Below are 24,677 nucleotides of genomic sequence, written 5' to 3' on the forward strand. Positions count from 1 at the left end.
GACTCCAGACTGAAATAGGTTAGTGGGCCTAGGAATTATGCAGAGTGTAATTGCATGTCTTGCATCCTATGGAAAGCAGGCTAAAAATAAAAGTGTCTGTGATTTGCATAGGTTCTATTCTAATCAGAACACTCAAATTAAAAGGAAAGGAAAAAAAAAAAAAAGAAAAGGTCTTGGCATGTGACCACATACCCTTATGCTGGGAAAACAGTGCCAAGTCCCAAGCAGATTGAATGGCTTGTGTAAGACCGAGCAGCTGCAAGGACATTTTACTTTGGGGATGTGACTGAAACATGCCATTCTATAGGCGTACACACCGCTTAAGTAATAAGACATGGCATGTTATGTGTACGTCAGTGCCTGAAATGTGATGCTGTGTTAGGGCAAACACAAGGGTACCCCATTTCTGCCAACTACTGCAGTAGTTTAACCTGCAAAAGTACCCTGTTGTCATGTGGAATCCCTTGTTGGGGTGGAGTATTGAACCAACACTATGGGAATGTCAGCGAGTTAGAATTTGCACATTAGCAGCAGAGTATCAAAGGGAAGCATTAATATTGAAGAGTTTGGGGACTCCAGTACCATTTTGTTCACTTGTGTATGATAGTGTTTCTAGACCAAATTGGTTTGTTTGCTGTCTTAGTAAATCTTTCTCTCTAGTGTGAATACAGTAAACCCTCACATTGTAAATTTAAGGGAATGAAGGGAAGATTGTTTATAACTTGGGGGAAAAGAAACCATATTTCGCCTGAGGAGAATTACCTCTGTTATTTGAGTTCCTTATCTTTTGGTTTGGAGTGTTCCACTTCTGCGTCTGCTCAATTAAGAGCAGACTAAATGATTTCTGTATGATAATCTGTGACAGCTACAGCGTACTCTGGTTTCAAGGCTCCCATGTCTTTATTTGACTTTGCAGTACGAGGGATGCAGTGACAGATGCTGCTCATGCCAGACAGCCTCTGTAGTTACAGGGAGTTGCTCGGTGATTAAAACTCAGCAAGGGATTGAGTGCATAATGTGGAAGCCTTAATAAAGTGCTATTATTAAAACAAGCCTGTATTTTAATTTTTTAACACATTTGCATATTACAAATTCTAATTGCTGGTTTGACCCTTTAGATTGGTGTAAAACACTCTTGTAATGTGTTTGAGCCCGTGTGTGTGTCTCCATACAGGCTCCATCACTTGCATGGTGATATTCTGTCCTGCTCAGTGTGTCTGGATTCATCTGCTGTTGTGGTGTCCAAAGCCTGTTGCCTCTCATGCTTTACATTCCTCTCTTACTTTGAGATGGCTGGATCTTGCAAATGTGTGTTTTGTGAGGTGTTTGAAGCTCCCAGGCTGTGCTCAGTGAGCATTCCAGATATCCCTGTAAATCACAGCCTCCCAGCCTGGTTTGTGTTGGAAGGGACCTTGAAGCTCAGTCCAGCTCCAACCCCTGCCACAGGCAGGGACACCTTCCACTAGAGCAGCTTGCTCCAAGCCCCTGTGTCCAACCTGGCCTTGAACACTGCCAGGGATGGGGCAGCCACAGCTTCTCTGGGCACCCTGTGCCAGCGCCTCAGCACCCTCACAGGGAAGAGCTTCTGCCTAAGAGCTCATCTCAGTCTCCATTCCCTGTGTCCTGTCTGTCCCTGCAGGCCCTTGTGTCTCCTGTGTCAGTGTCCTTCCAGGCTGTGGTTTATCTGAACGTATGCAAATACATCTTATTTGAGATGGAAATCGTGTCATTTTAGCGGATGGAATATCAAGGGTTCTGCTACAAAAGGAGGAGGACAGGGACAAGCAGAGCAGCACTGATGAGGAGGCAGTGCAGCTACAGTGGAGTCAGATGGAAGGATGCCTTCCCTGCTGACCTGCAGGAAGGACATCTTCATCTGGTGTATCACAGCAGTCACTCATCAAAGACTCTTCCCTCAGCCATTGTAATAGTATCAAAATACGAAATGCTGAGCAGGGTGTAGCTCTACTTTTAGGTACTGCCCCACAGTAATTAAACCCAAATTCTCTGCAGTGGGTCTTAGTTGTTTTAGGAAGCTGTAAACTGCTCCGATGAATTAAGCAGGATACATTCTGCCTCCCAGTGAAAAGTGGGGAAGGATCTTGAGAGAAGCAGAGAATTAAACCATCTCTTGAAAATATAGCAAATCTTTATAAATCAGCAAATGATTGTTGATCTGTTCAGTGCGTTTTTCACTTCTTAAAACACCAACTCAAAAAGAGGAGAGGAGAGTCTCCATATATAATCTAAAAGGTCGAACTGTTCTCTTGTGGGAAGTTCTTTGGCATTTTTCTTCTCCTAAGTTGAAGGAAATGGTTATGTTTGCATTTTATTTGAAACCCATTCATTATTTTAAACCATTTTGAGCTCAACTTGTATCTCCTTCAGGGTCTGATCTTCTATCAGAAACAGCTGTACAGTTCTTTGTGCCTTGCTGTTCTCCTGTTTAATAATGGTACATTAAAATACTTGGTGCTTTCAGAGAAAACCCTGCCCATTGGTAATTCTCCTGATTGTACTCCCATGGGCAATGGGTTTCTTTGCATGTGCACTGTACTACTCTAATCATATCTGATACTTATATGCTTGAAGCTGGTATCTGAAAGTCTGAATTTCACTCAAAAGATTTTCATTTTAAAAATCCTTAAGGTTAAAGGCAGAAAATGGATGAGGGGATGTGAGCTTTTTTGCTACCAGTACTTTGCACAAAACCAACTTAAAAGGATGTCTGCTGTCACTCCACAGAAAGCATGCACAGGCTGACAATGTCTCAAGGTGTAATGAAATACAGGGAAGAAAAAGCAGCATTCAGTGAAAAGTAATGAACTGTGTGGTCCACCTGTAATTGCCAGCACTTCTCATTATCTCTTGGTGTACTGATCATTCTGGGGTTTTTACATGCATGTTTTGTTTCAGAGACAGGAAATCAAGAGGCAGAAGCTCTTCCCTGTGAGGGTGCTGAGGTGCTGGCACAGGGTGCCCAGAGAAGCTGTGGCTGCCCCATCCCTGGCAGTGTTCAAGGCCAGGTTGGACCCAGGGGCTTGGAGCAAGCTGCTCTAGTGGAAGGGGTCCCTGCCCGTGACAGGGCTTGGAGCGGGGTGAGCTTTAAGGTCCCTTCCAACCCAAATCACCCTGGGATTCTGTGAACCCCACTACATGTATATGCATTCATGCAATGATACCTGCCTCTTCACATAACTGCCAGGCTCTAATGGAGTCTCGTAACTGAAATAACCACTGCAGCATGCTAGTCCCATAGAGCCTTTACCTGTTGTCATCCTATGTATGGGTTTCCAAATGAGCCTGCTGTTAATTAACACCTTACTCTGCAGTTCCACAGCAGTGCATGTCCCCAGCCTGCCGTGTGTTCGCAGCTGCGGGTGCCCCTTTGGAGATGTGGCGATGTCCGAGGAGCCGATTGGAGTCCTGCTCTCATGCTTCTCGAGCCCTGGCAGCCCAGGGCTTTGCTCTTGAGCTTTACCGCTGCTGTCCTCGCTTGGTGTGTGTTCTGGCATGGGAGCTGAATGCTTTTGCTTCCAGGTGGTTTAAAGGGTGTCTGTTGTTGGTTGTGGTTAGATGGGAGCTGCCCTCTGTGGGTGCTCAGGACTGTCCCCCCACCAGCTACATGTGGATGTTTCCTGCTCTGGAGCTAGGGAGGTAGAAGAAGCTTCTTTCCTCTGTTTAAAACCTCTTGATTTCACAGTGCTGGATCCTTATTCTTCACTTCCAAGATTCAGCCAACTATGATGCATTTATTTGCAAACGGAGGCAATTGTTGGTTGGGTAACAAGTGTTATTTTCATATAGCAACCAAATGGCACTGAAAGACTGTCTAAATGCCATCTGTGTTCTGCCAATGTTTTCTTTCTTCTTCCTTCTGCACTAAACAATAGGTTTTTTTCCTTTTTCCCCTGTGGTAGATGAGGAACCCAGCCATGTTTATTCACTATCTAGAGGCTTCTGTTACAGTCAAGTTCCCTGTTTCTACACTGCCAAAAATAAAGACCTGGAGGATTACATAGAGGCTCCCACTGCTGATACTTCATCTCATGTCCTTTTCAGATCCAAGTGCTTTTCAGACTAAACAACGCATTATTTGCCAGTGCTTTTTGTATTTCTCAAAGGTTGCTTGGGGATATGCCTTCCAAAGAGTATTTTAGTGATCTTCAGAACTTGTACTGCTTTCAGGATGAAGTTCCTAAGCAAACGCAAAGTCAGATTATTTTTGCATCGCTTTACCAACAGTGGGCTGGTGGTAGAACGTTTCCAACCCCCTAAGATTTCAAGGAAGCAGTATAACAAAGTATGGTGGGACATTCAGGAATGGGGATTAAGAGACTTTATCTACCTGAATCAACCACCACCTAGTCTGAGGAGCTGAGCGGGTTATCCTGTAAAGGCTTGTGTTGATCGCCCCTTTGATCATTTCTAGTAATGAGCGATCTCCTAAATCTATAGGCTTAAAAAGTCCAAGCTCATAGTTACTGCTGCTTTCCGAGTGTATTTTGTATTACTAACACAAATAAGAAAATCCCTAAAGTGAAGTGGGATGTACCTACTGTAATGAGGTTTGGGGCAACCTTGTTTCTGAAATCTGGATAAAGAGTTCTTATTTATTCCAGCAGTACCATAAAACCTCACTTGGAGCATTGTGCACAGTTTTGGTGTCCTTCACATAAAAAGGACATGGAGCTGTTGGAACAAGTCCAGAGAAGGGCCATGAGGATGATCAGGGGCTGGAGCACCTCCCGTATGAAGATAGGCTGAGAAAGTTGGGGCTGTTCAGCCTGGAGAAGAGAAGCTGCGTGGAGACCTCAGAGCAGCTTCCAGTGTCTGAAGGGGGCCTGTAGGGATGCTGGAGAGGGACTCTTCATTAGGGACTGTAGTGACAGGACAAGGGGTGATGGGTTAAAACTTAAACAGGGGAAGTTTAGATTGGATACAAGGAGGAAGTTCTTTACTGTGAGGGTGCTGAGGCACTGAATGGGTTGCCCAGGGAGGTTGTGAATGCTCCATCCCTGGCGGTGTTCAAGGCCAGGTTGGACAGAGCCTTGGGTGCCATGGTTTAGTGTCCCTGCCCATGGCAGGGGGTTGGAACTGGATGATCTTCAGGTGCTTTCCAACCCTGACTATTCTGTTCTATGATTCAGTGATTCTAAAACATCCTTCCAGTGTTCTGAATGCAATGGTAAACAATTCATTAATACTGGAAGGCTTCTCTCTACCAGAATTTCTGTAAATAAAAATATGTATTACCAAGAATTGCTTGGACAGCATCTAACAAAGTACAATGGAAGAAACCTTTCAAAGTAGACCTTTCTAATATTTTTCAGCTTTCAGCTAGTAAATGAGTCTGGTTTGACAGATTATTGTGGCTATGAAGTGCCTTGAGCTTTTTTCTGTACAATGGGCCCTATGTAAATTCTTCTGTGAATTGTTCTGCATCTATCATGTTAATGTAATTAGATGAATCTGACATACTTACCCTTTACTTCTTCTGAATTTGCAGAATATCTTTAATGACAAAGCCACAGTTCAGCTTCATGAAAGATCCTTAATTCAATTTTCTTTAAAGAAGATTGACACTACTAACATTTAGCCACTTAACAACCTTTATTTCACATCATGGGAATTGGCAAAGGCTCTGCACCATGATTTCTCCTCAGTACAAAGAATCAAGATTTGCTGCTGTCCTTAAAGGTTTAAGGATTAGTTGTGTTACTTGGAGGAATTAAATTCCTTCTGCTACTGCTCAGGCAGGTCCTGCTGCTTGTCAGTGAGGTCTCTTCCAGTCCTGTTTCCTTCATTCTGTGTTTCCCACCCATACCGGTTGGGCTTGTGTTGTACTTTGTGCCTTGGAGTACTTGTAGGGATTTGTAAACCGGTCTTGATCTGTAAGATGAGTCTTGTAAATGTAGCTATTTGCATAGCTCTTCATTATTTATGAGATGTCAGTTTTTATTGCACAGGAGAACAGTGGGCAGGACAGCTTGAGAGTGCACAGAGGAGGTCAGATTCACCTGCAAAAACCACCCCAAGTCTGGATCTCTCCTGAATCCATCTCTGTAGGACGCTGGCATGCAGGAGGGTAATGATTTCCATATAGCTAGTGGCCCTTTATTGCATCTTTATGTGATGCAATTAAAAAGCATGGTAAAACCAAGCAAAGCTATAGCAATCTAAGCTGTCAGAAGACTGGGATGTTCTCAGCAGGGCTGTGTACAAAAGTTCATCTCAAAGGAAGAACAGGGTAAAGGTCTTCTCCCAAATTGTTCTTTGCCTGAAAGTTTGGATAATTCCTCAACTACTGTTTTTGTTCCTTTATTACATGCTTCCTCCAGATGCTGGAATAACTTCCAGAGCTGTGGAACGAGATTGATTTGGATTTCCCACACACAGATGCCATGCGTGGCCACATCTCTGCCCTTCTCTCCATGGTTTGCTCCACTTGTTCCTGAGCCTCTTGTTCCTCCACGTAATGTTCATCACCTATACCTGGAATGTCTCTGCTGCTCCTGCAGTCAAGTCACAGTTGATACTAACCCTGTGCCAGCAGCTCCAGTCCACAGCTTTAAGTTGTTGGGGGGATGCTTGTGTAGCTTGCAGAGTGCAGCATGGCTTAATAAAAGTATCTTTGCTGACCTTGTCTTCAGTGAGATACTCTTTGCAGACATGTAGTAAAGGGGAATTCACCCAGCCCAGCACCTGTAGTGGGATCCTGTTAATAGCTGAAAGTTTTTTAAGACCTCTTGACAAGGAATTTAAAATCTATTTTAAAAATCCTTTCTTTTCCCAGCATTATCCCAGTGTCTCCTTTGATACCTATCCCTATTCCCAAATACTCCAGTTTTATCTCTGCTCATCAGCTTCTCATCCTCAGGGCTTTCCTTTCCCTTGCCAAACAACTTTCCCAAGCCATTCCCCAATTCTCCCCCTGCTTATACAGTGTTGGTAATTTCAGAAGAGTTTGGTTCTTGATGTCTGTTGATCCGCTCTCAGCCCAAAGCTCTGCAGATGATCCTGGGTTGAAGGAGAAGGTGAGAAGTCTGCCACTATGGCCTGAACAGATTACAATATATTTTTGCTCCTTTTTCATACCCGTTAATAACTTGAGGGTTTTTTTTTTTAATCTTATCTTTGTAAAATGCATAATTTGCATTTCACATCTGAAAACAAGCTTCAATGTATCTGGCTCATCTCCTACGTTTGTTCTAGGAAATCCAGTTTCATTCTTCACCTTGTCTGTTCTTTTCATTGTCAGGGAAGAATGTGTGTCTTATGACAGATCTCTGTTTTCAGACAGATGTCACTACCTACCAGCAATAGAGCAAATCAAGATGCCCTTCGAGTATCCAAGCCAGAGACCAGCCTGCTGTGGCCCTTCAGAGAGTCTCGGCTGAGTGAGTCAATGGTTGGCCTTTTCTGGTGTCAGCTCTGGCAATCAACAGTGGTGATTCATTTAGACTTTGGGAGCAGAGCAGCATGGACCTACTGCTGCTTGAGCCTCATTAAAAGGCAAATGAAGCTGTACATGTCACATTGCTGTGATGATTATCTGCCTTTGAACATTCATGCAGCGGCTTACCTCTGAAGCAGTGGGTCAGCACTGGATGGCACATAGGTGCTGATTGAGCCCTGTGCACCGAACATGACGATTTTGTTGCTCTTTCTAGCTCTTTGTCTCTTGGTAATCCTTCACCTGACAGTGAGCGTGATTGCTCCCAGGGAATGAGCAGAAGTTAACTTGAGCTGAGATCAGCCCACAATAGGACCAGGATCGCAGTTCCCAGGCGGGTTGCTGGTACAGATGTGGTTGTCATCTCAGCTTCCTTACTGGCCTGAATTTTCCCCATGGAGCTTCCCTCTGTAATGGGCAGAGGCCAAACCTAGGTTCTTGCATCCATTACATGGAAGACAGGGAGGTGTTGAGCAGGACCATGTCCATGGAGCCCTTGGTGGGCTCTAGCACTGAGGTGCGAGCTGCCAAGCAGCACTCTCTGCCTTGGTTGTTCTCCTTGGTGGTTCCAGGGCTACTGGAGCCTGTGAAGGAAAATCAGATTCACATCAGTGTTCCTGCCCCATGAGCTGAAGAAACCTGCACTTGCTGGCTGGGGTGGATGTTCCCAAAGTGGTGCTGTGTTTGAATTCAAGTAATTTGGACCTTCCATCTGTTTCCTGGACAGGGAATGCAGGTGTGTGTTGGCTGGGTGAGCAGCATCAGTGAGGGCTATGGCACTGCTGGGCCTTCCCATCTTTTCCACCTACCGTGAATAAGGTGATGCTGTTGCATGCTTTTAGAAATGGTCTGTGTTCAGTGAACACAGGATCTGTAACTTGCATTAAATTATTATATGCAAGTAGTGGATGAGGGTTATCACAGAGTTAATGTGTTGCACACTAATTATAACTTTGGTTTCCTGGTACAGAGTAACTGTTCAGCAGAGCCTCTCTTGAAATGGCTTTTGCTTAGTCCCGTCAACAATCACTTCATCTTACTGTGTGTATTGACAGGCTAGTTTTAATTAAAACTGTAACTGTTTTCCACTTGATCGACTTCCTATTTTAGTGAGCCAGTTCTAAGCAAGGCCGTTTAGCTGGTTTATTAACCCTTAATGTGTGTTTCATGGGTAATTTTCATATTCCAGGTTGCCTGTTGCAGCTGCTTCTTGCATTAACACATCAGGCAGCTGAGCGTAACCTTGGGCAGTGAGGAATTCTGTTTGCGTGTGTGACGGTCTGAATTTCCAGTGTGAAGTTCTGGTTACTTTTCTGCCCTGCTTTGCTGCCATTGAGAAAACAAAATCACACGGCATGGAATCAGCCAGGCTGGAAAAGCCCTTTCAGCTCATCCAGTCCAACCTCTGTACCAGCACTGCCAAGGCCACCACTAACCCATGGCACTGAGGGGGTGTGAGCGCTGCAGGGATGGTGACTGCAGCCCTGCCCTGGGCAGCCTGTTCCAATGCCTGAGCACCCTTTGGGGAAGGAATTGTTCCTCAGCTCCATCTAAACCTGCCCTGGGGCAGCTTGAGGCCGTTCCCTCTTGTCCCATCCCTTGTTCCCTGGGAGCAGACACCGATCCCACCTCTCCAAACCCTCCTGTCAGGTAGGGGTAGAGAGCAGTAAGGTCCCACTGAGCCTTCTCAAGAAAGCAGCTAAGGCAGTTAGCTAACCTGCATCGTTTTCGTTCTGTTCCTGCTTCAGAGCCCTTGCGGACAGGGTGCTGGGGTCAGCCGAGGGAGGGCTGACGGGGGTTTGGGGAGCGGGGAAGGGTGGGAGGAAGAGGCCGTTCAGCTCCAAGGCCACCGGCTGATGAACACCGGCGCCGGGGCACGGCTCGGGCCGGCCGCAGGCCTCGCTCTGCAGGCGGCACAGCGGGGCGGCCCGGGCCCGCAGCCCGGCAGCGCCGGGAGGTGGCGGCAGACTGCCGCGGGACCGGGCCCTCACCGCGGCTATGCCCGGCCAACGCCGCCGCGGGGCCTGTGGGGCCCGGTCCTCCCTGAACCCCCTGCCCCAGGCCCGGTCCGAGGCCTCAGCTGCCTGCCCCGGCCTGCTGTGAGTGGCTGAGGGGTTTTTATCCTTGAAGCCACCGGGGCTGCAGGCAAGCGGTTACTGCACGACCGAGAGCGCAATTCCAGTTTCACATCGGCTCCCTTAAACCGCGTTTGGTGCTGAAGGCTACAGTGGAAGCGTAAGCCCTAGTAATTAACTATATAGCTTAATGAGAAAGTAGCATGCTTTTAATAAACTGCCGCTTGGAAAGATTGCTTTTATAACTAACAAAGTATTTTTTGAGCAGTTTGAACGAAAAAATGCCATCATTGGGCCCTCAGCGTTGCAGCTGCCTGTTTCCAGGAGGAGCTGGCATGGAAACATCAGTCTGGCCCTCAGCATCACAGGGCAAGTGATGTGCCTTCCGACAGCGGTCACCTATGGCTGCCTGCATGGCGTGCACGTTGGAATGAAACAGGATTTCCGCGTGCTCTTCACAGTCATTTGTGGGGATGTTGCATGTATTCCATGTATTAGCAGAGTTAGCCAGGCTAGATGATCATCAAGGTGCCTTATGGTACCTAAAGGGGCTCCAGGTAACCTGGAGAAGGGCTTTGGACAAGGGCCTGTAGGGACAGGCCAAGGGGAATGGCTTTAACCTGCCAGAGGGGAGACTGAGATGAGCTCTTAGGCAGAAGCTCTTCCCTGTGAGGGTGCTGAGGCGCTGGCACAGGGTGCCCAGAGAAGCTGTGGCTGCCCCATCCCTGGCAGTGTTCAAGGCCAGGTTGGACACAGGGGCTTGGAGCAAGCTGCTCTAGTGGAAGGGGTCCCTGCCTGTGGCAGGGGTTGGAGCTGGAGGAGCTTTAAGGTCCCTTCCAACCCAAACCAGGCTGGGATTATTTTGCTGTGATTTATGACATTCACCCATTGAATTCTTAGAATCTGATTGCATATTTCAATTATGAGCTGTGTTGTTTTACCAGCATTACTAATCTAGAAATGGACCTTTTTGTGTTGACTTCCAGTAGCACCGTGGCCATACCCATCTCTTTGTAATTGCAACATGTATACCTCAGTGTTTCCACGACAGGCTGGATGTATAAATAGTGTCTTTGTCCTGCTTGAGTGCAGCAGTGAGGGTAGCCTGACCATTAGGGTTTATGGTGTAATGAGAGATAAAAGCCATGACCTCTGGTTTTTGCATTGTCTCTGTCCCTCATACTTGCCTCCGTCCTTCACAGCGCTGTGTTTTGCTGCAGTGCTCCTTAAGCCTTTTTTCTCCTGCAGTGACTTCGTTTTCTTCACCAAACTGCAGTCTGCAGTCCCTGTTGAACCAGTTCCTTTGTGCTTAAGTTAAAGTGAAAGCAAAAGGCTTGTGCCTGTTCATCTTGCAGAACCTGAATGGTATGAAGTACATTATTCCTCTTGACTCGTCCCTGTGTTGTGTTTGGCATCCTTCAGAGGCAGCGCAGCAGTGCAACAAACACCAACCCCGCACTTATTAGATCATTTTGGAGAGTCTGATACATGAGGGGCTCCTAAAAGCCTGCGCAAAACAATGTAAGGAGCACGTTCAGCGCCTTAAGGGGGGAAATATCTGGGTTTTGAGTAAAAAACAAGCTATGGAGGTTGCCTAAAGCAGTCCTTATTTTTTGTTTTCTAATGCACAGTTCTCTTTGTGACTTTGTCATTTTGGTTACTATTTTGTTTGACTTTCTCCTATTTTCCTCAGGCAATCTTTTCAATCTTCAGTTTAGTCTCAGGCTACAGTCTGATCGTGAAGGTTTTTATGTTAAGGTCAGCCCCTCAATGTCAGCACATCCTTCGTACCAGCTTTGCTTTGACTTCTTTTATTTAGACTGAGTTGATATTTATTGAAACAGGTTTATGAGCTTTTACATTTTAAAACGTGAAGAGGGTAAGATCAGGGAATAAATAAAACCTCTAGAATTTTACATCCAGCACAGATTTTCACCTCTTGCCAAGTTTGTCCCACTTGAAACACTCTGAACAGAGGTAACAACCAGCTTCATCTGCCTGAGTGAAGTACGTGTATTGATCTGCCTAAGTGAAATATGCGTGTAGTGTTGAAGCGCAGTGCCATAGATCTGGCTTTGACAGGGAGATGGATGGACCGTTTTAGGGGTAAAACATTTTTTAATGCTGAGAAACCATCTTGTCTACAAACAATAAAGTGATTTGTAGCAACAAATGGAAAATATTTTTCTTGCTGGGGATTACACCATTTGTTTTCATTTTCCATGACATGTTTTGCTCATTACGCTGCAGGAAGCAAATCCAAAGTTTTATGGAACACAGCTCGTGATGGCAAAATAGGGAATTGAGCTGGGGGGCTCGCTGTCATAACAGCCCAGAGCATCAGGCCCAGGGGAGCCCCGGAGGTGCTGCCAGATTCCTGTTTGGGAAGGAGTCAGGGGACAGGGGAGCTGCTCACCCCACCCACACTAGTGGGAATTGCTGTATTGCTTGGAAAACTCCTGGAAAGCTGTGAGGATTGTACTGTGGTGGTGTCTCAGTGCTGCGCATTGCTCTTTGTGTTTCTGGATACGGTTCTTAAATGGCAGTGTTCAAAAGGGGTGAGAAATATGCTTTTGGAGCTCAGGGCTCACATTAGGCACTGGGTGTGCTACCTCTGTGTGTGTGTGGTGGGCTTATTTCTTTGCTTGGGCTTAGAGTGGCTTAGTTTGGGATTTCATAGAATCATAGAATAGTTAGGGTTGGAAAGGACCTGAAGATCATGCAGTTCCAACCCCCCTGCCATGGGCAGGGACCCCTCACACTAAACCATCTCACCCAAGGCTCTGTCCAACCTGGCTTTGAACACTACCAGGGATGGAGCATTCACAACCTCCCTGGGCAACCCATTCCAGTGCCTCAGCACCCTCACAGGAAAGAATTTCCTCCTTAGATCCAATCTAAACTTCCCCTGTTTAAGTTTTAACCCATTACCCCTTGTCCTGTCACTGCAGTCCCTAATGAAGAGTCCCTCCCCAGCATCCCTATAGCCGCCCTTCAGATACTGGAAGGCTGCTACTTGGTTTATTTACAGACAGTGCAGACCTCTGTGAAGAGAGGGCTGATAGGTAACCTTGGTTTCACTCAGATACTTTCCAGCATGCCATTGAGAGGGTGCAAATTAAAATACAGTTTGCTGTTAGTGAATGGTGATAGCAGAGGTAAAGTTTGAGATGGGTATAAGGTGTGCATCTGCCCTTGACTTGGCAAAAAGGGAAGGGAAAGTGTAAACTTGTCAAATGAAAACGTGCAGTGAACTTTCCAGCAGTGACACATGGTTGGGAGAAACTGGTTAGTGGTGGAAGGGGTTTTTGGGGTTTGGTGGGTTTTTTCCAGATTTGCCATTCCATGGAAGTACAGAAATCTCAGTTTAAGGCGTAGCTGAGCTTTTTATTAACACTGGTGTGGGCCTGTGCCCCATTTCATTCTTGAACCTCTTGAGATGGCCTCTTCAGCAGTTGGTCTCGGCAGGCTTCAAAGGCTCCTGTCTGAATCACTCCTGTGGCAGGTTGATGCATTTCATAGCCTGTTGCTGATGTAATTTAATAGGAGCAGCGTTTGCTCCAGCTTTTGTTTGCTCTTATGCTACACCAGCATATGCCTGCTACTGGGCATCTCCTACACTGGGTTTGGAAGACAAAGACTGAGTCTTTTCCCCTAAAGCCCTGAGTGTTCTGCTGTAGTACATAACTTAAATTTATCAAGGTCACTGAGCCCTATTTAATGTGCTTTCTGGGAAGATGACAGGGTACAAAAGATTGGTTTGTACCCTTCTGTCAGAAGGATGAAGCAGTAATACAAGAGCTCAGTTATTTGTGTGCTGAAGGGGCCGCGGTTATCTAGTGATATGACAGATTCACTAATGATACCTGACAGAAGTATTGCAAGGGAATAATTGTAAAAAAGCTCTCTTCTATCATGCAGGGGTTTTGAAAAGAAAATATTTTCTTTTTAGAATACCAACAATGCAGATTCCCATGTGATAAAATACTGAGGTCAGGAGCCCAACCAGTAGCTGTAAATTGAATAGAAAGTATCATCACTGTATTTTGAAGCAGTTTCCTGCCTGTAGAGACTTTGAATTTTGGTAATAGATTTTGTGGTTTAATATTTCTTTGTGATTTCCAGACAATTCCAGAACATTGTCATTGTCTCGCTTGGGAGACACTGAGGGTGGTTGGCTGTTGCTCAGCTGTGCTTACAGTCCCTGTGCCAATTTACAGCAGCAGAGTCAGGCCTTGGTGGCATAGAATGGCTTTTCTGTTCAGGTCTTTGCATTTAAAACAGCCCAACTCTTTCCACTGGTTTCTCTATTTGAAACATCTATAGCGGTGAAGTGCTGTCCTTGTGAGATCCTGCTTAATTTTTATGAGTTTTCTTGTTTGTTGTTTCTTAAGGAAAAGTCATCAACAAAGACTTGCGCCACTACTTGAGCCTTCAGTTCCAGAAGGGCTCAATAGACCATAAACTCCAGCAAGTGATCAGAGACAATCTCTACTTGAGAACCATCCCTTGTAAGTATGTAAAGATCAGCCTCATTCGATCTGTTCCTGCTAACTGCCACATCATTTGAGAGCTTTAAATCCTTCTCTCTTAATCTGGTTTAGAGTTTTAGCTTGCAGCAGGAACTTCTGTCAATGGCTTTGCTAGAATACTTCTGTATCTTCAGTTGCATTGAAAAGTTACAGCCAGTATGGACTGACAAAACAGCAAAACTTTAGGATTCAAGCTCAGCGTATTTTGGTTCCATCTGTGTTTTACTCATTGGAAGTTTGTCAGTTGTTAGAATAACCACAGCTACCATGGGAAATATATCTTCCTTAGCATGATCAAGCAGGGCAAACACATCCTGATTTTTGTTGATGTATTCTTTTTTTGCACAAAGAGGAAACCAAGACCTTGAGAAGGTCATGTGCATTAGGCAAAGCAGCGTAGCTGGAAAGAAGAGTTGCAGGAGGGATTACATGCAGAAAGGGTTGCAATGACAGAAGTTACATGGGTTCAGTCATCCTGAGAAGACAGTACAAGGAAGTGATAGCAAGAAGGAAAGTGGCCCAAAAAGAGGAAGAAGGAACAGCACATGGACAAACTTTAGTATCACAGCAAGAATTAATTAGTGAGAGAATCTGGACGGTCCTGTCTCATCAGTTATGCCAGCCCTTCTGCTCTGAGCATCTGTTAGCCTCTCCCTCTCTGACCCACACAGGTGTTAACTTGCCTTTAGCGAGGTGCCTAAAGGTTACTGCTCCTATGAGTAGACATTTATAGAAAGCACAGTGCAAAGGTATAGGACGCTCTGCCAGCTATCCTGTCTCTCACCCTTCTGTGTCATTTCAGTCCTTAATTATCTGCAGATCATTCTTTACCTTGTCTCAAAGGTTCACTGATTTAAAAAGCCTTTAAGTATTCACTGCACTAGAAACTGAAGTTTGTCAGCTAACATTTTTGTAACTACAGGAATTCCATTCTTCATTTAGCATTGTTACCATACGGAGTGCACCCAAGAGCTTGTGACTTTCTGAAAAGATAATGATAGTGGAATGCAGTTTATTTAGTAGCAGCTCTTGTTCATGCTGCTGCCTGACAAAATGACATTATAAATGCCTTTAAGACATTATAAATGCCTTTAAAATACTGTTAGGATATAGGCAGTAATGAATCAGTGGAGTCTTTCCCAGGAGAGCTTTAATTAAGCTGTTATAACTATGGGAGGCATGTATTTATAGACATAACACTTTGAGAACTTCTGCATTAACACAGCAATTTACTGATTACGTTGAAAAAGCTTACCTACAGCCAGGGTTTGGACTGTGGCTGAATTACACTCTGAATTGTAAGGTTAAAAATCAGTTTCTGTGCTCAGATATGGGTTTAGTGGCCCAGAAATCTAGTTAGTGAGTTGGTACCAGTGGAAACAGCAGGAAACAAAGCAACCTAACAGTGTTGAAATACCATAGCTGTTAAACCGGTCTCCAGAACCCCAGACTCCAACTGCCTGGCCCAGTCATTGTCAGCTTCCACAGAAGTTGGTTTTGCTTCACTGAGCATAAGGAATAATTCTCTCTAATTACCACACCACCCAGCTTTTTTTCCTCCTCCTTCCTCAGTGAAGAGGAGCTGTCATTCCTGCATAATTTATTGGCCTAGTTTTATACATTATTGTTCACTTGTTCACTAGTGTTCTAACTCTTTATCTTTACTGGGGTTGCATCTTTGTTGTGTAAAGATTCAAACAGATTTTGGTTTTACTGAACTGTACAGCAGGCAGTATTTGGTAAACAGGCAGCACGTAAGTATCTTACAAGAGTGTTTTCTCTGTCTTTTCAGGCACTACAAGGGCTCCCAGAGATGGGGAGGTCCCTGGGGTAGACTATAATTTCATTCCTGTTGAGCAGTTTAAAGCACTGGAAGAAAGTGGAGCCTTGCTAGAAAGTGGAACCTATGATGGTATGTTGATGACATTTAGTGGAATGGGAGTAGCAGTACTCGTGTCCAGTGTCTTGGTCTAAGTGTAGCTCCTTATACCCAAGAGGTGCACTTTTCCTGCCCATTGACAATCATTACACTAGCAGAGTAGCAATGTATTAAGCTTCTTTATGGACTGCCTGTGAAAAGGAGTAGCAGGCTTAAGTCTCTCTAGTAAATCACAGGTTGTCCTTTCAACCAGACTTAATGCCATGGGAATATTTTCCCTATTGTGTTTCTGAGGAAGGACTCAAAAAATGTTTGTCTGTGCTTGGTACAGTTTTGATTTAACAGAGTTGAGTCGATTGTATTTAAATCTTTGAGAACAGATGCATGTTCTCAGAGGCACAAGTCAGAAGGACAGAAGGCAAGGGAAATTCTGCTGCAGCAGGAAAGGGAAAAGTATTCTGCAATGAAAAATTAAACAGCACTAGATCACATTGTCCAAACCCGTAGCAAATTTGGTTTTGTTAAATGTGATGGGGAAAAACATTGTCATGAAGGGAGCAGAACAGATTGCAAACATCTCACGTTGCTTTTTGTATCTAAGTTTATAAAACCTGAAATATAATCTGCCTATTTTTTATTTTTCAAATATAGAGTTGTACTTGAACTGTACCAAATAACAGCCAAATTTTTGGAAATGATGAGTATGTGCAGCTTTCATTGATGCCATAGAGTCACAGAGAGGTTTGGGTTGGAAGGGACCTCAGAGCTCATCCAGCTGCAACCCCTGCCATGGGCAGGGACACCTTCCACTAGAGCAGCTTGCTCCAAGCCCCTGTGTCCAACCTGGCCTTGAACACTGCCAGGGATGGGGCAGCCACAGCTTCTCTGGGCACCCTGTGCCAGCGCCTCAGCACCCTCACAGGGAAGAGCTTCTGCCTAAGAGCTCATCTCAGTCTCCCCTCTGGCAGGTTCAAGCCATTCCCCTTGGCCTGTCCCTACATCCCTTGTCCCAAGCCCCTCTCCAGCTTTCCTGCAGCCCCTTTAGGCACTGGAGCTGCTCTAAGGTCTCCTCAGGGTCTTCTCTTCGGATTTTTTCCTTAGCTCCCCTTTAGCTGACATCACTTTGAGCCTCACCCTCCCTGATATTTTCTGAGGGTTTCTTATTTATTTTACTTACATGGTCAAACCCATATCCAGCCACCAAAAGTTACCCCAGCAGGAATTCGGGGAAGCTCTCTTGCTGTGTGCTCCATTCCCTAATAAAAATCATATGAGCAGTCAGGAAAGAGGTCAGTTGCTGAAATTCTTTTCCAAAAAACAACCGATGATTCCTAGACTTTGTGGTTTAGATTAAAATACTGAAGTAAAACTTTACTTTTCTGAAGCACAAATCGCTTTTAGATGAAGATGCATTCCCAGCTTTGTTTAGGAAGTGTATTGTCAGTAGAAAATTGCAGGGCTGTAGTTGTAAAATCAATTATTCATAACTAGTTTTACGTAAGTAGATACTTTATGTTGCTGCACAAAATCGATTTTCGTTTTGGCTTTACTGTGTTGCTGCATATTACTCTGTTAATCAGTTAATCACTTTGCAGAGTAAGAACTATTGATTTTCACTGTTTTGCTTCTCTCCGACTGCTCCCCAGGCCTCTTTAGGGTGCATTAGTGGATTCCAGGCAAAGTCACACATCCATCTTTTTCTTTGACAACATGTGGCAGAATAGAAATTCTGAATTACATCTATTGTTTTCTAATGTCCGGTAGCATCACTGGCACAAAGACAATGTAGGAATAAATAGGTTTTGATGGTACACTGGTTTTTGATAGCGCTGATGTCTTCTTTAAGAAGTTATTGTTCAGGTCTTTCACCAAAACCACATTACATGGGCAATAAAACCTTCACTGCCACTGCCAGTACTTTCAGCCAGTGTCAGTGCTTTAGTGACCTTGATTTCTGTCTCATTGTCAGGTAATTTTTATGGTACTCCAAAGCCTCCAGCAGAGCCCAGCCCTTTTCAGCCTGATCCAGTGGATCAAGTTCTTTTTGACAATGATTTTGATACGGAATCACAGAGGAAAAGAACCACGTCTGTCAGCAAAATGCAGAGGATGGACAGTTCTCTTCCTGAAGAGGAGGAAGAAGAGGAAAAGGAAGCAGTTAATGGCAGCGGAGGGATAGGTTGGTTGACAAGGGGAGAAATTCCCTGAAGTATTTGTATGACTGGATAAGAAGTATACAAATAACATTCATGCTTGCTTGAACCCCTTCTTTAGTTTTTTTAAATTTGAAGGTGCTTTTCTACTCAAACTGGTGGTTTTACTCGATTTTTGGAATTATCTTTTAAAAAGAAACAGCTGTTCTCCCAGCCAGATGTGCAATTGCATCATAAAATGCACTGCTCAGTAGAGAACATGTAGTGCTGGGTATCAGCCAGTTACATGAGGAGGAAGGAAAAATTTATCTGCTCTTCAAATAATGGAATCTTTGCAGAGCATAATTCATACCCTGTAAATGTTACAGTTTAATTTTGAGGAGATTACTGACTTTGCTTGCAGGAGATTTCAGTGAAGCGATTGGTTTAAGGAGCAATACCAGCTCATACTGTAAAATTGTCAGATTATTTTGGTTAAGGGAACCATCACACAACCTGAAACTGCCTAAAGGAGAGTTTGTGGAGAGGAATAAAGCAGAGTATGTTGAGACTGGACCAGCATCCAGTCGGACCTTTCAAAGATGGGCAGGGTTCCTGTTTCCTTTTGCTGTCATGGTTACTCACCTTAAGGGCGAAGAGCTGATGGTGCAGAGAAACCATCACATTGCATTTGTTAGATGATCTCGTGTGTAAGGCTTTAAGACAGACTTTTATATTGACCAGACCTGAGCTAATCTTGCTAGCTTCAGGGCTGACAACACCACAGCACAGAGTGGCCCAGTGGCCAGGCTGGTGGTTAGGTGAAGGTCATGGACATCACTGTGTGATGGAGGAGACTGAGCATAAACTTGGGACTGAAGGGTGGAGGCTTGCGTTCAAAGCTTTCTGCAGGGATTTTGGGGAGCTTTTTCTTGCTGCGGCTTGTAGGAGGGTGGTGTTTGTTTTATTGGCAGTTTGGGTCTTCTCTGCATTTCATTCTGGTGCTTGGAGAAATATTAGTAGGATTGGGGAGGTGCGGGGTGGTGTTCTTTTCTGGTATTACAGTCCCTGTTCTCTATGCAGGAACGGCAGCAAAGCGTAGCCAGCCTGGATTTCTGCCAGTGTTGTTTTTTTTCAGGGTAGGTTCAGCCACATAATACAAGGTTAATTCTGTTTGGCAGGGGAAGAGCAGAGTTCAGTGTTCTTGTGTCAGCATTTCAAAGTTCATAGCTGAAAAAAAAAAAGTGGAAGAATGCACATCACATACAGGGCCGGGTTTGACATCCACTCGTAGCCAGATTAAGAGGGTGGTTCTTTGTGAGAAACAACATAAGCATGTGACAAACAGTAACACTTTCCCTGAACAACTGCAGAAAACAAAGAAAAACATTCGGATTCTCCTGACTGGATGAAACCTGTTCCCAGCTACAACCAGACAAGCAGCTCCATGGACTTCAGAAATTACTTGTCGAGGGATGAAACCCTGGAACCCCTGCCCAAGAATTGGGAGATGGCCTACACTGACACTGGCATGATCTACTTCATTGAGTGAGTAGACCAGCACCACAGAGAGGTTGCTGTGCCTTTTGAAGGAGAGAAGTGATGATGGGCTGCAGGGCTGAAGTCTAGGAAGCTGCCTGCTGCTCTTACACCTCTCTGTTTCTGCTCTTATGCTTCTGTTTCTCTATGAAATTTATTATATCCTTACTCTTAGGTTCCTTACTGATAGTCATCTCTGTTGCACACTTGGTACAATTGCTGTCGTGCAGGAAACCTGTATGGTTGCACATGCAAAGTCAGTTTGTCATGAATTTTCTATCTCACAAAATACAAAGCTGGGTCAGTATTTCTAAGTGAGGTGTAGAACATCATGTAAACCTTTGCTATGTCGAATTGCTCTGAAATCTGAGAGCTTGTTTATTCTATCTTTGCTGCTTTTGTTCATTGGCTGGGAATACATGCTTAAAATTACAAATAGCACAGATTAAAGCCCAGGATAGAAAAGTAGCTTATATATGCACATGTGAAAGAGCCTCATTTATGAATTCGAAGGCAAAAATGAAGCAGAAACCTTGCTGAGAGTTAAGCATAAGAAGAGGCTAAAACTACTTTTTCCTTTCAGGTAGAAACAGCTGCTATTTCCACATGAGCTCTTGGGGACAGGGGAGAGTGTTTGTACCTCTAGCATTTCACATCTGAAACACACATGAAGAGTTTCTAGTGTGCTGGTACCTCTCAGCGTCATTGTTGCCTTTTCGTTTTAGCCATTTATGATGTGACTGTGGCAAAAATAAAGGTTATATTAAAGGCTACAGTTCACCAATGGTAGTAAATATTTAAAAGCTAAAGTAAAGCAAAGTTTCTTCAGTCGAGGGAGTTCTCTTCCTTTAATGGCCCATGTTCTGCTCCACAGTCATAACACCAAGACAACCACTTGGCTTGATCCGCGGCTCTGTAAGAAGGCCAAAGCTCCTGAAGATTGTGAAGATGGAGGTGAGATGTTCAGAACTTATTTGTCCCCTGTGACTGATAAAGGTCTGAGTTTATCACAGGTGGATACAGTCCATTACTGCTGTGGTAGAAGCTTCTTCCTGCTACACGTGGCTCTGGAGCAGGCAGTGTAGTGCTGAGTGTCTCTAGTTTGGCAGCAATAGAAGTTTATATAAGACTGGGGAAGTCCATAGTGTATTTTCCCTGGAATAATAGAATCAGACTGAATCATGGGCTCATCTGCATTCCTGAGAAGGTAATGAGATGTTTTATTCCAGTAGTTGTCATTACTGAGAAGAAAGCTGCATAGAATAGTGACATCTCAGTGGAAATTGTTGTGCAGATGGAGGAAAAGGTCCATAAGTATTAGAATATAGGAATAGTAAAGAAGATACAGCATAATACCTATTCTAATGATACTTACTGCATGTGACATGATACTATATTTGAATGCATAAGTAGAGGGAGCAGTCTGACTCCACCCCTTTGCACTCTTGCTTCAAGACTTACAGGTCAGGTTCATGATTGGCCTACAGACAATTCCTGCAACCATGTCCTGCATAGTAATGCAATTTAGTCAGCCAGAAAAGAGCACTAAATAGTTCTGTCTTTGGTAAATGCCTGACATGTTACAAAAGCTGAGGCAGACTCAGAATAGCCTGTTGTCTTCCTAAATTGCACAGCCTAACAACCACGTATTCATAATGAAGCCAGCTGGAGCAATGGACACATACTGCTGCTTATTAAACATATGTGCAGCTCACCACAGGACAAAAAGAGCACTTTAAACAGAGACATGCAGGATATCCAAATGAACAACATCTAAATGAATAGACCCACTGTGTCTTTTGTCAAACCCTGTGGAGTGATGCTGGTATTAATAATTGGTAACATGCTGTCGTATGCTATGAAAATTCCTGTTACCATCAAACTTAGGGCAGCCTCAAACAAGATTACATAGCAGTTTTATCCTTAAAATGTCTAGCTACCTGAGTGTACCCATTATTCTAACAGCTAAATTTCCATGGTCAAGATAACTAGTAAAGATAAAATAATTGGACCTCTGTTTTAACTGCTTACCACCTTCAGTCAGTAATGATCTGCTGCTGGGCACCATCTTACCAGGCTCTGAGTTCCCCATAAAAAAGGAGCTCTTCACACGTAAATTTATATGTCAAACAGGTAATTTTTTATTTTAGACCCCTACTTTAGGGAAGTCCAAGGCAGTGTAAGCCTAGGTAGCTTGCTGTGGCTGCAGGAGCAGCCAGGCTGCAGCAGCACTGAACTGCATTTTGTCATCTTGGCAAGCTGGGCAGTCTGTGCTGAATTTGATGCAGCCAGACCTTAACACGTGGTAGCTGCTTTTGGGGTTTCTTACTAAACTGTAAGCATCAGGATGAAATAGCCTATAGTGGTGAGGGCTTTCTTCTGAATTATCACCTGTGGCTCTTACAGTTCTGAGTGACAGTTTCTTGAGTTGACTGAAAACTGAAACTCTGTCAGAATACAGTGAAATATCCTGATGTTATCGAGAGAAGAAATAAACATGGCATTGCTTCTGCGAGTGGTTTTAAACTGAAAATACAGGAGGATGGAGGTACATGGTTTTACAAGCTTGGGATGTGATACAGCAAGGCATTTATAGTTCTCTTCTGTGGTTTTTTTGGGGCAGAAGCAATGCGACCGTATTCATATTGTATAGCTTAAAAAGTCAACGACTATCAAATCACATTCATAATTTATAATTAGATTAATTTCAAATAATGTATTTTTCTTCCCCTTTATAGGTTCTTCCTCTCTAAATAGGTTAGTTTGTATCTTGTCTTTAAGTTTATTATATGTTTAAAGTGGTGTGATTTTGTTGAATACAAGTCTCCTCATCCAGTGGAACAAAGTGAGAGTTATAGGGTTTCAGATTCCCTGGAACAGGCTGATATCCTTTCATCAGAAGGACCAGCCTTACACAAATAAAGGGAAGAAAAAAAGGACCTGTATTTTCCTTGTATTTTTCATGAGTCTGTAATCTGTCCTCTTGTTCCTTCATAAGAACTCTTGATATTTGCAGATAGTTTTCCATTGTAATGGAGAATTTGGTGTTTCTGATTACAGAGCTTCCTTATGGATGGGAAAAAATAGAAGACCCTCAATACGGAACATATTATGTTGAGTAAGTGCTAATTAGTAATTTAGCATAGTTATAAATCAAAAATAATGAAGCACTTGATATGCAATATATATAGGTTGTAATGCAATAGAAGTATGAAACATATCCAGTGGAAACAGTCCTAGGGGCAGTGAACACACAGTGCACACTTCCAAAGCACTGGGCTATGGGAATATCTGTGGTATGACCTTATTGACTTACCAGAGTGTATTTCATTTGGGAAGGAAACCAAGTAGCAGCCAAAGTAATTAATTAGTGGGTATGAGCTGATGTAATTTTTCTGAGCTTTTACAAAACTCAGGGCACTTGATTTAAGAATGACACCTGGTAACTGTAAAAGAGCAAAAATAACTTCTCTGTCATTGCTGCTTCCAAAGAGCCAAATAAATTACTACTAAACTGCTGCAAGAGCTCTTTGGAATCTCCTTCAGGTCAGAGTAAATGAAATCTCTCTTCAACCATGGAGAAAGAATAAGTGGAGTTGAAAATGTTAGCTTCAGAGAAAAACAAGCTAACAGGTTTTGACTTTGCAGAGCCAACACGGGTGCTTAAATTCTACTCAAACCCAGCTGTTTGGTGGTTGGGGTTTTTTTCCCCACTCTGCTCTATTATTCAAGTATCTAGTAGAAAAAGGTGATGTCTGAGCTTGTAAATGTCACAGGTGGATGGAAGCAACACGTAGGGTCAAGAGAAAAAGCAGGTTTTCTCAGTTCTAAGCTATTACAACCTTCTGAATATTTACAGAGAGGAATGAAGTATGCTCTACCTGGTGTTTACAGGGAGTAAAATTGTATTGGCTCTTAAAGTAAATCAGGCTGTTGAAAGAACCGTAATGCTTTCAGTGTTGATTATGATATGATTTATTGTTCATTCCTCCAGAGCATTAAGCTGAGATAATAACAAATTGTATCTGTAGATGTATCTTTTGTGGTTGTCTTTTCTGTGAAATAGGCAGAATGCGTTCTGCTGAAATCCTGATCTGCCTTTGGTGTGTTTACAGTCATATTAACCAGAAAACTCAGTTTGAAAACCCAGTATTGGAAGCCAAAAGGAAAAAACAGCTAGGACAGACTGATGCTGGCCCTTCAAAATCAGGTATCAGTGAATATTGTGTTCTTTCTTACCAACATCTTTATCTGCAAATATAAGTAACCAGTTCTAGAATTCATGAAGGCATTAGTCTTGTCTTTTTGCTGCCCATTGTGGTGTTGCCCTCCCAAATCTCTAGGGGTTTTAGAATTACTTTTTAATGTTAAAATGGAACTGAGACCCTACGGCTGCTTTAAAATAATTCTGATTGCTCTGAAACTGGTTGTCATAAGCAGCTTTTGAATACATGGAGGGTGAGAAAAGTCAGCTGGAAGATACAGATAAAACCACACCTTGGATATTTATGCTTTTAATATACTTTAGTCTTGATATTCAAGGGTTAGTGTAGTTAGAGTCTTAAACTGGGAATTAGAGGTGGCAACTTTAGTTCCAGCTCCGTTGTAATCTGTACAGTGATCTTGAAAAGTCTTCTTCATTCACCAAGTCAGCGGTGACATGGGTATAATGGTTCTTGATTGTTTTAACTCCAGAGCAGTGCTGCACAGGTTAACCAGTGTTAACCAAAAGTCATTAACCTTTATGACCCCTGAAAAACCAACCAACCAATTTCCCAAAACTAACCCTGGATTCTAACCTTCATGTCTCTTTATTCCCTAATTCAAAAGGAGCAGAGAAGTCTGTGTTCACTAGAGATCCATCCCAGCTTACAGGAGCACTGATACGGACATCACTGAAGAAAAGTACAATGGGTTTTGGCTTCACAATCATTGGAGGGGACAGACCTGATGAGTTTCTTCAGGTGAAGAATGTGTTAAAAGATGGACCTGCTGCACAAGATGGGAGAATTGCACCAGGTCAAGTATTGTTTCTCTAAATTTCCTTTTCTTGTGGTGCTTTTA

General features: G+C 43.7%; 1 protein-coding gene across 4 annotated transcripts in view; it reads left to right on the plus strand.

Annotated features, from left to right (window-relative positions):
- The window catches only part of MAGI3 (membrane associated guanylate kinase, WW and PDZ domain containing 3), a 74,172-nt gene that overhangs the window by 25,907 nt on the left and 23,588 nt on the right, over window positions 1–24,677 (plus strand). For all 4 annotated transcript variants that reach the window (XM_061471968.1, XM_061471965.1, XM_061471966.1 and 1 more), the window contains exons 2-9: window positions 13,926–14,042; window positions 15,856–15,975; window positions 17,912–18,121; window positions 19,448–19,622; window positions 20,488–20,567; window positions 22,674–22,731; window positions 23,729–23,823; window positions 24,444–24,632. In XM_061471968.1, the coding sequence (XP_061327952.1) occupies window positions 13,926–14,042; window positions 15,856–15,975; window positions 17,912–18,121; window positions 19,448–19,622; window positions 20,488–20,567; window positions 22,674–22,731; window positions 23,729–23,823; window positions 24,444–24,632 (1,044 nt within the window). The remainder of the gene's footprint in view (window positions 1–13,925; window positions 14,043–15,855; window positions 15,976–17,911; window positions 18,122–19,447; window positions 19,623–20,487; window positions 20,568–22,673; window positions 22,732–23,728; window positions 23,824–24,443; window positions 24,633–24,677) is intronic.

This window comes from Pezoporus flaviventris, unplaced genomic scaffold (genome assembly GCF_033815535.1).
Source record: "Pezoporus flaviventris isolate CSIRO_AGI_PZ_B2104156 unplaced genomic scaffold, CSIRO_AGI_Pfla_v1 ptg000069l, whole genome shotgun sequence".
NCBI classification, from domain to species: domain Eukaryota; kingdom Metazoa; phylum Chordata; class Aves; order Psittaciformes; family Psittacidae; genus Pezoporus; species Pezoporus flaviventris.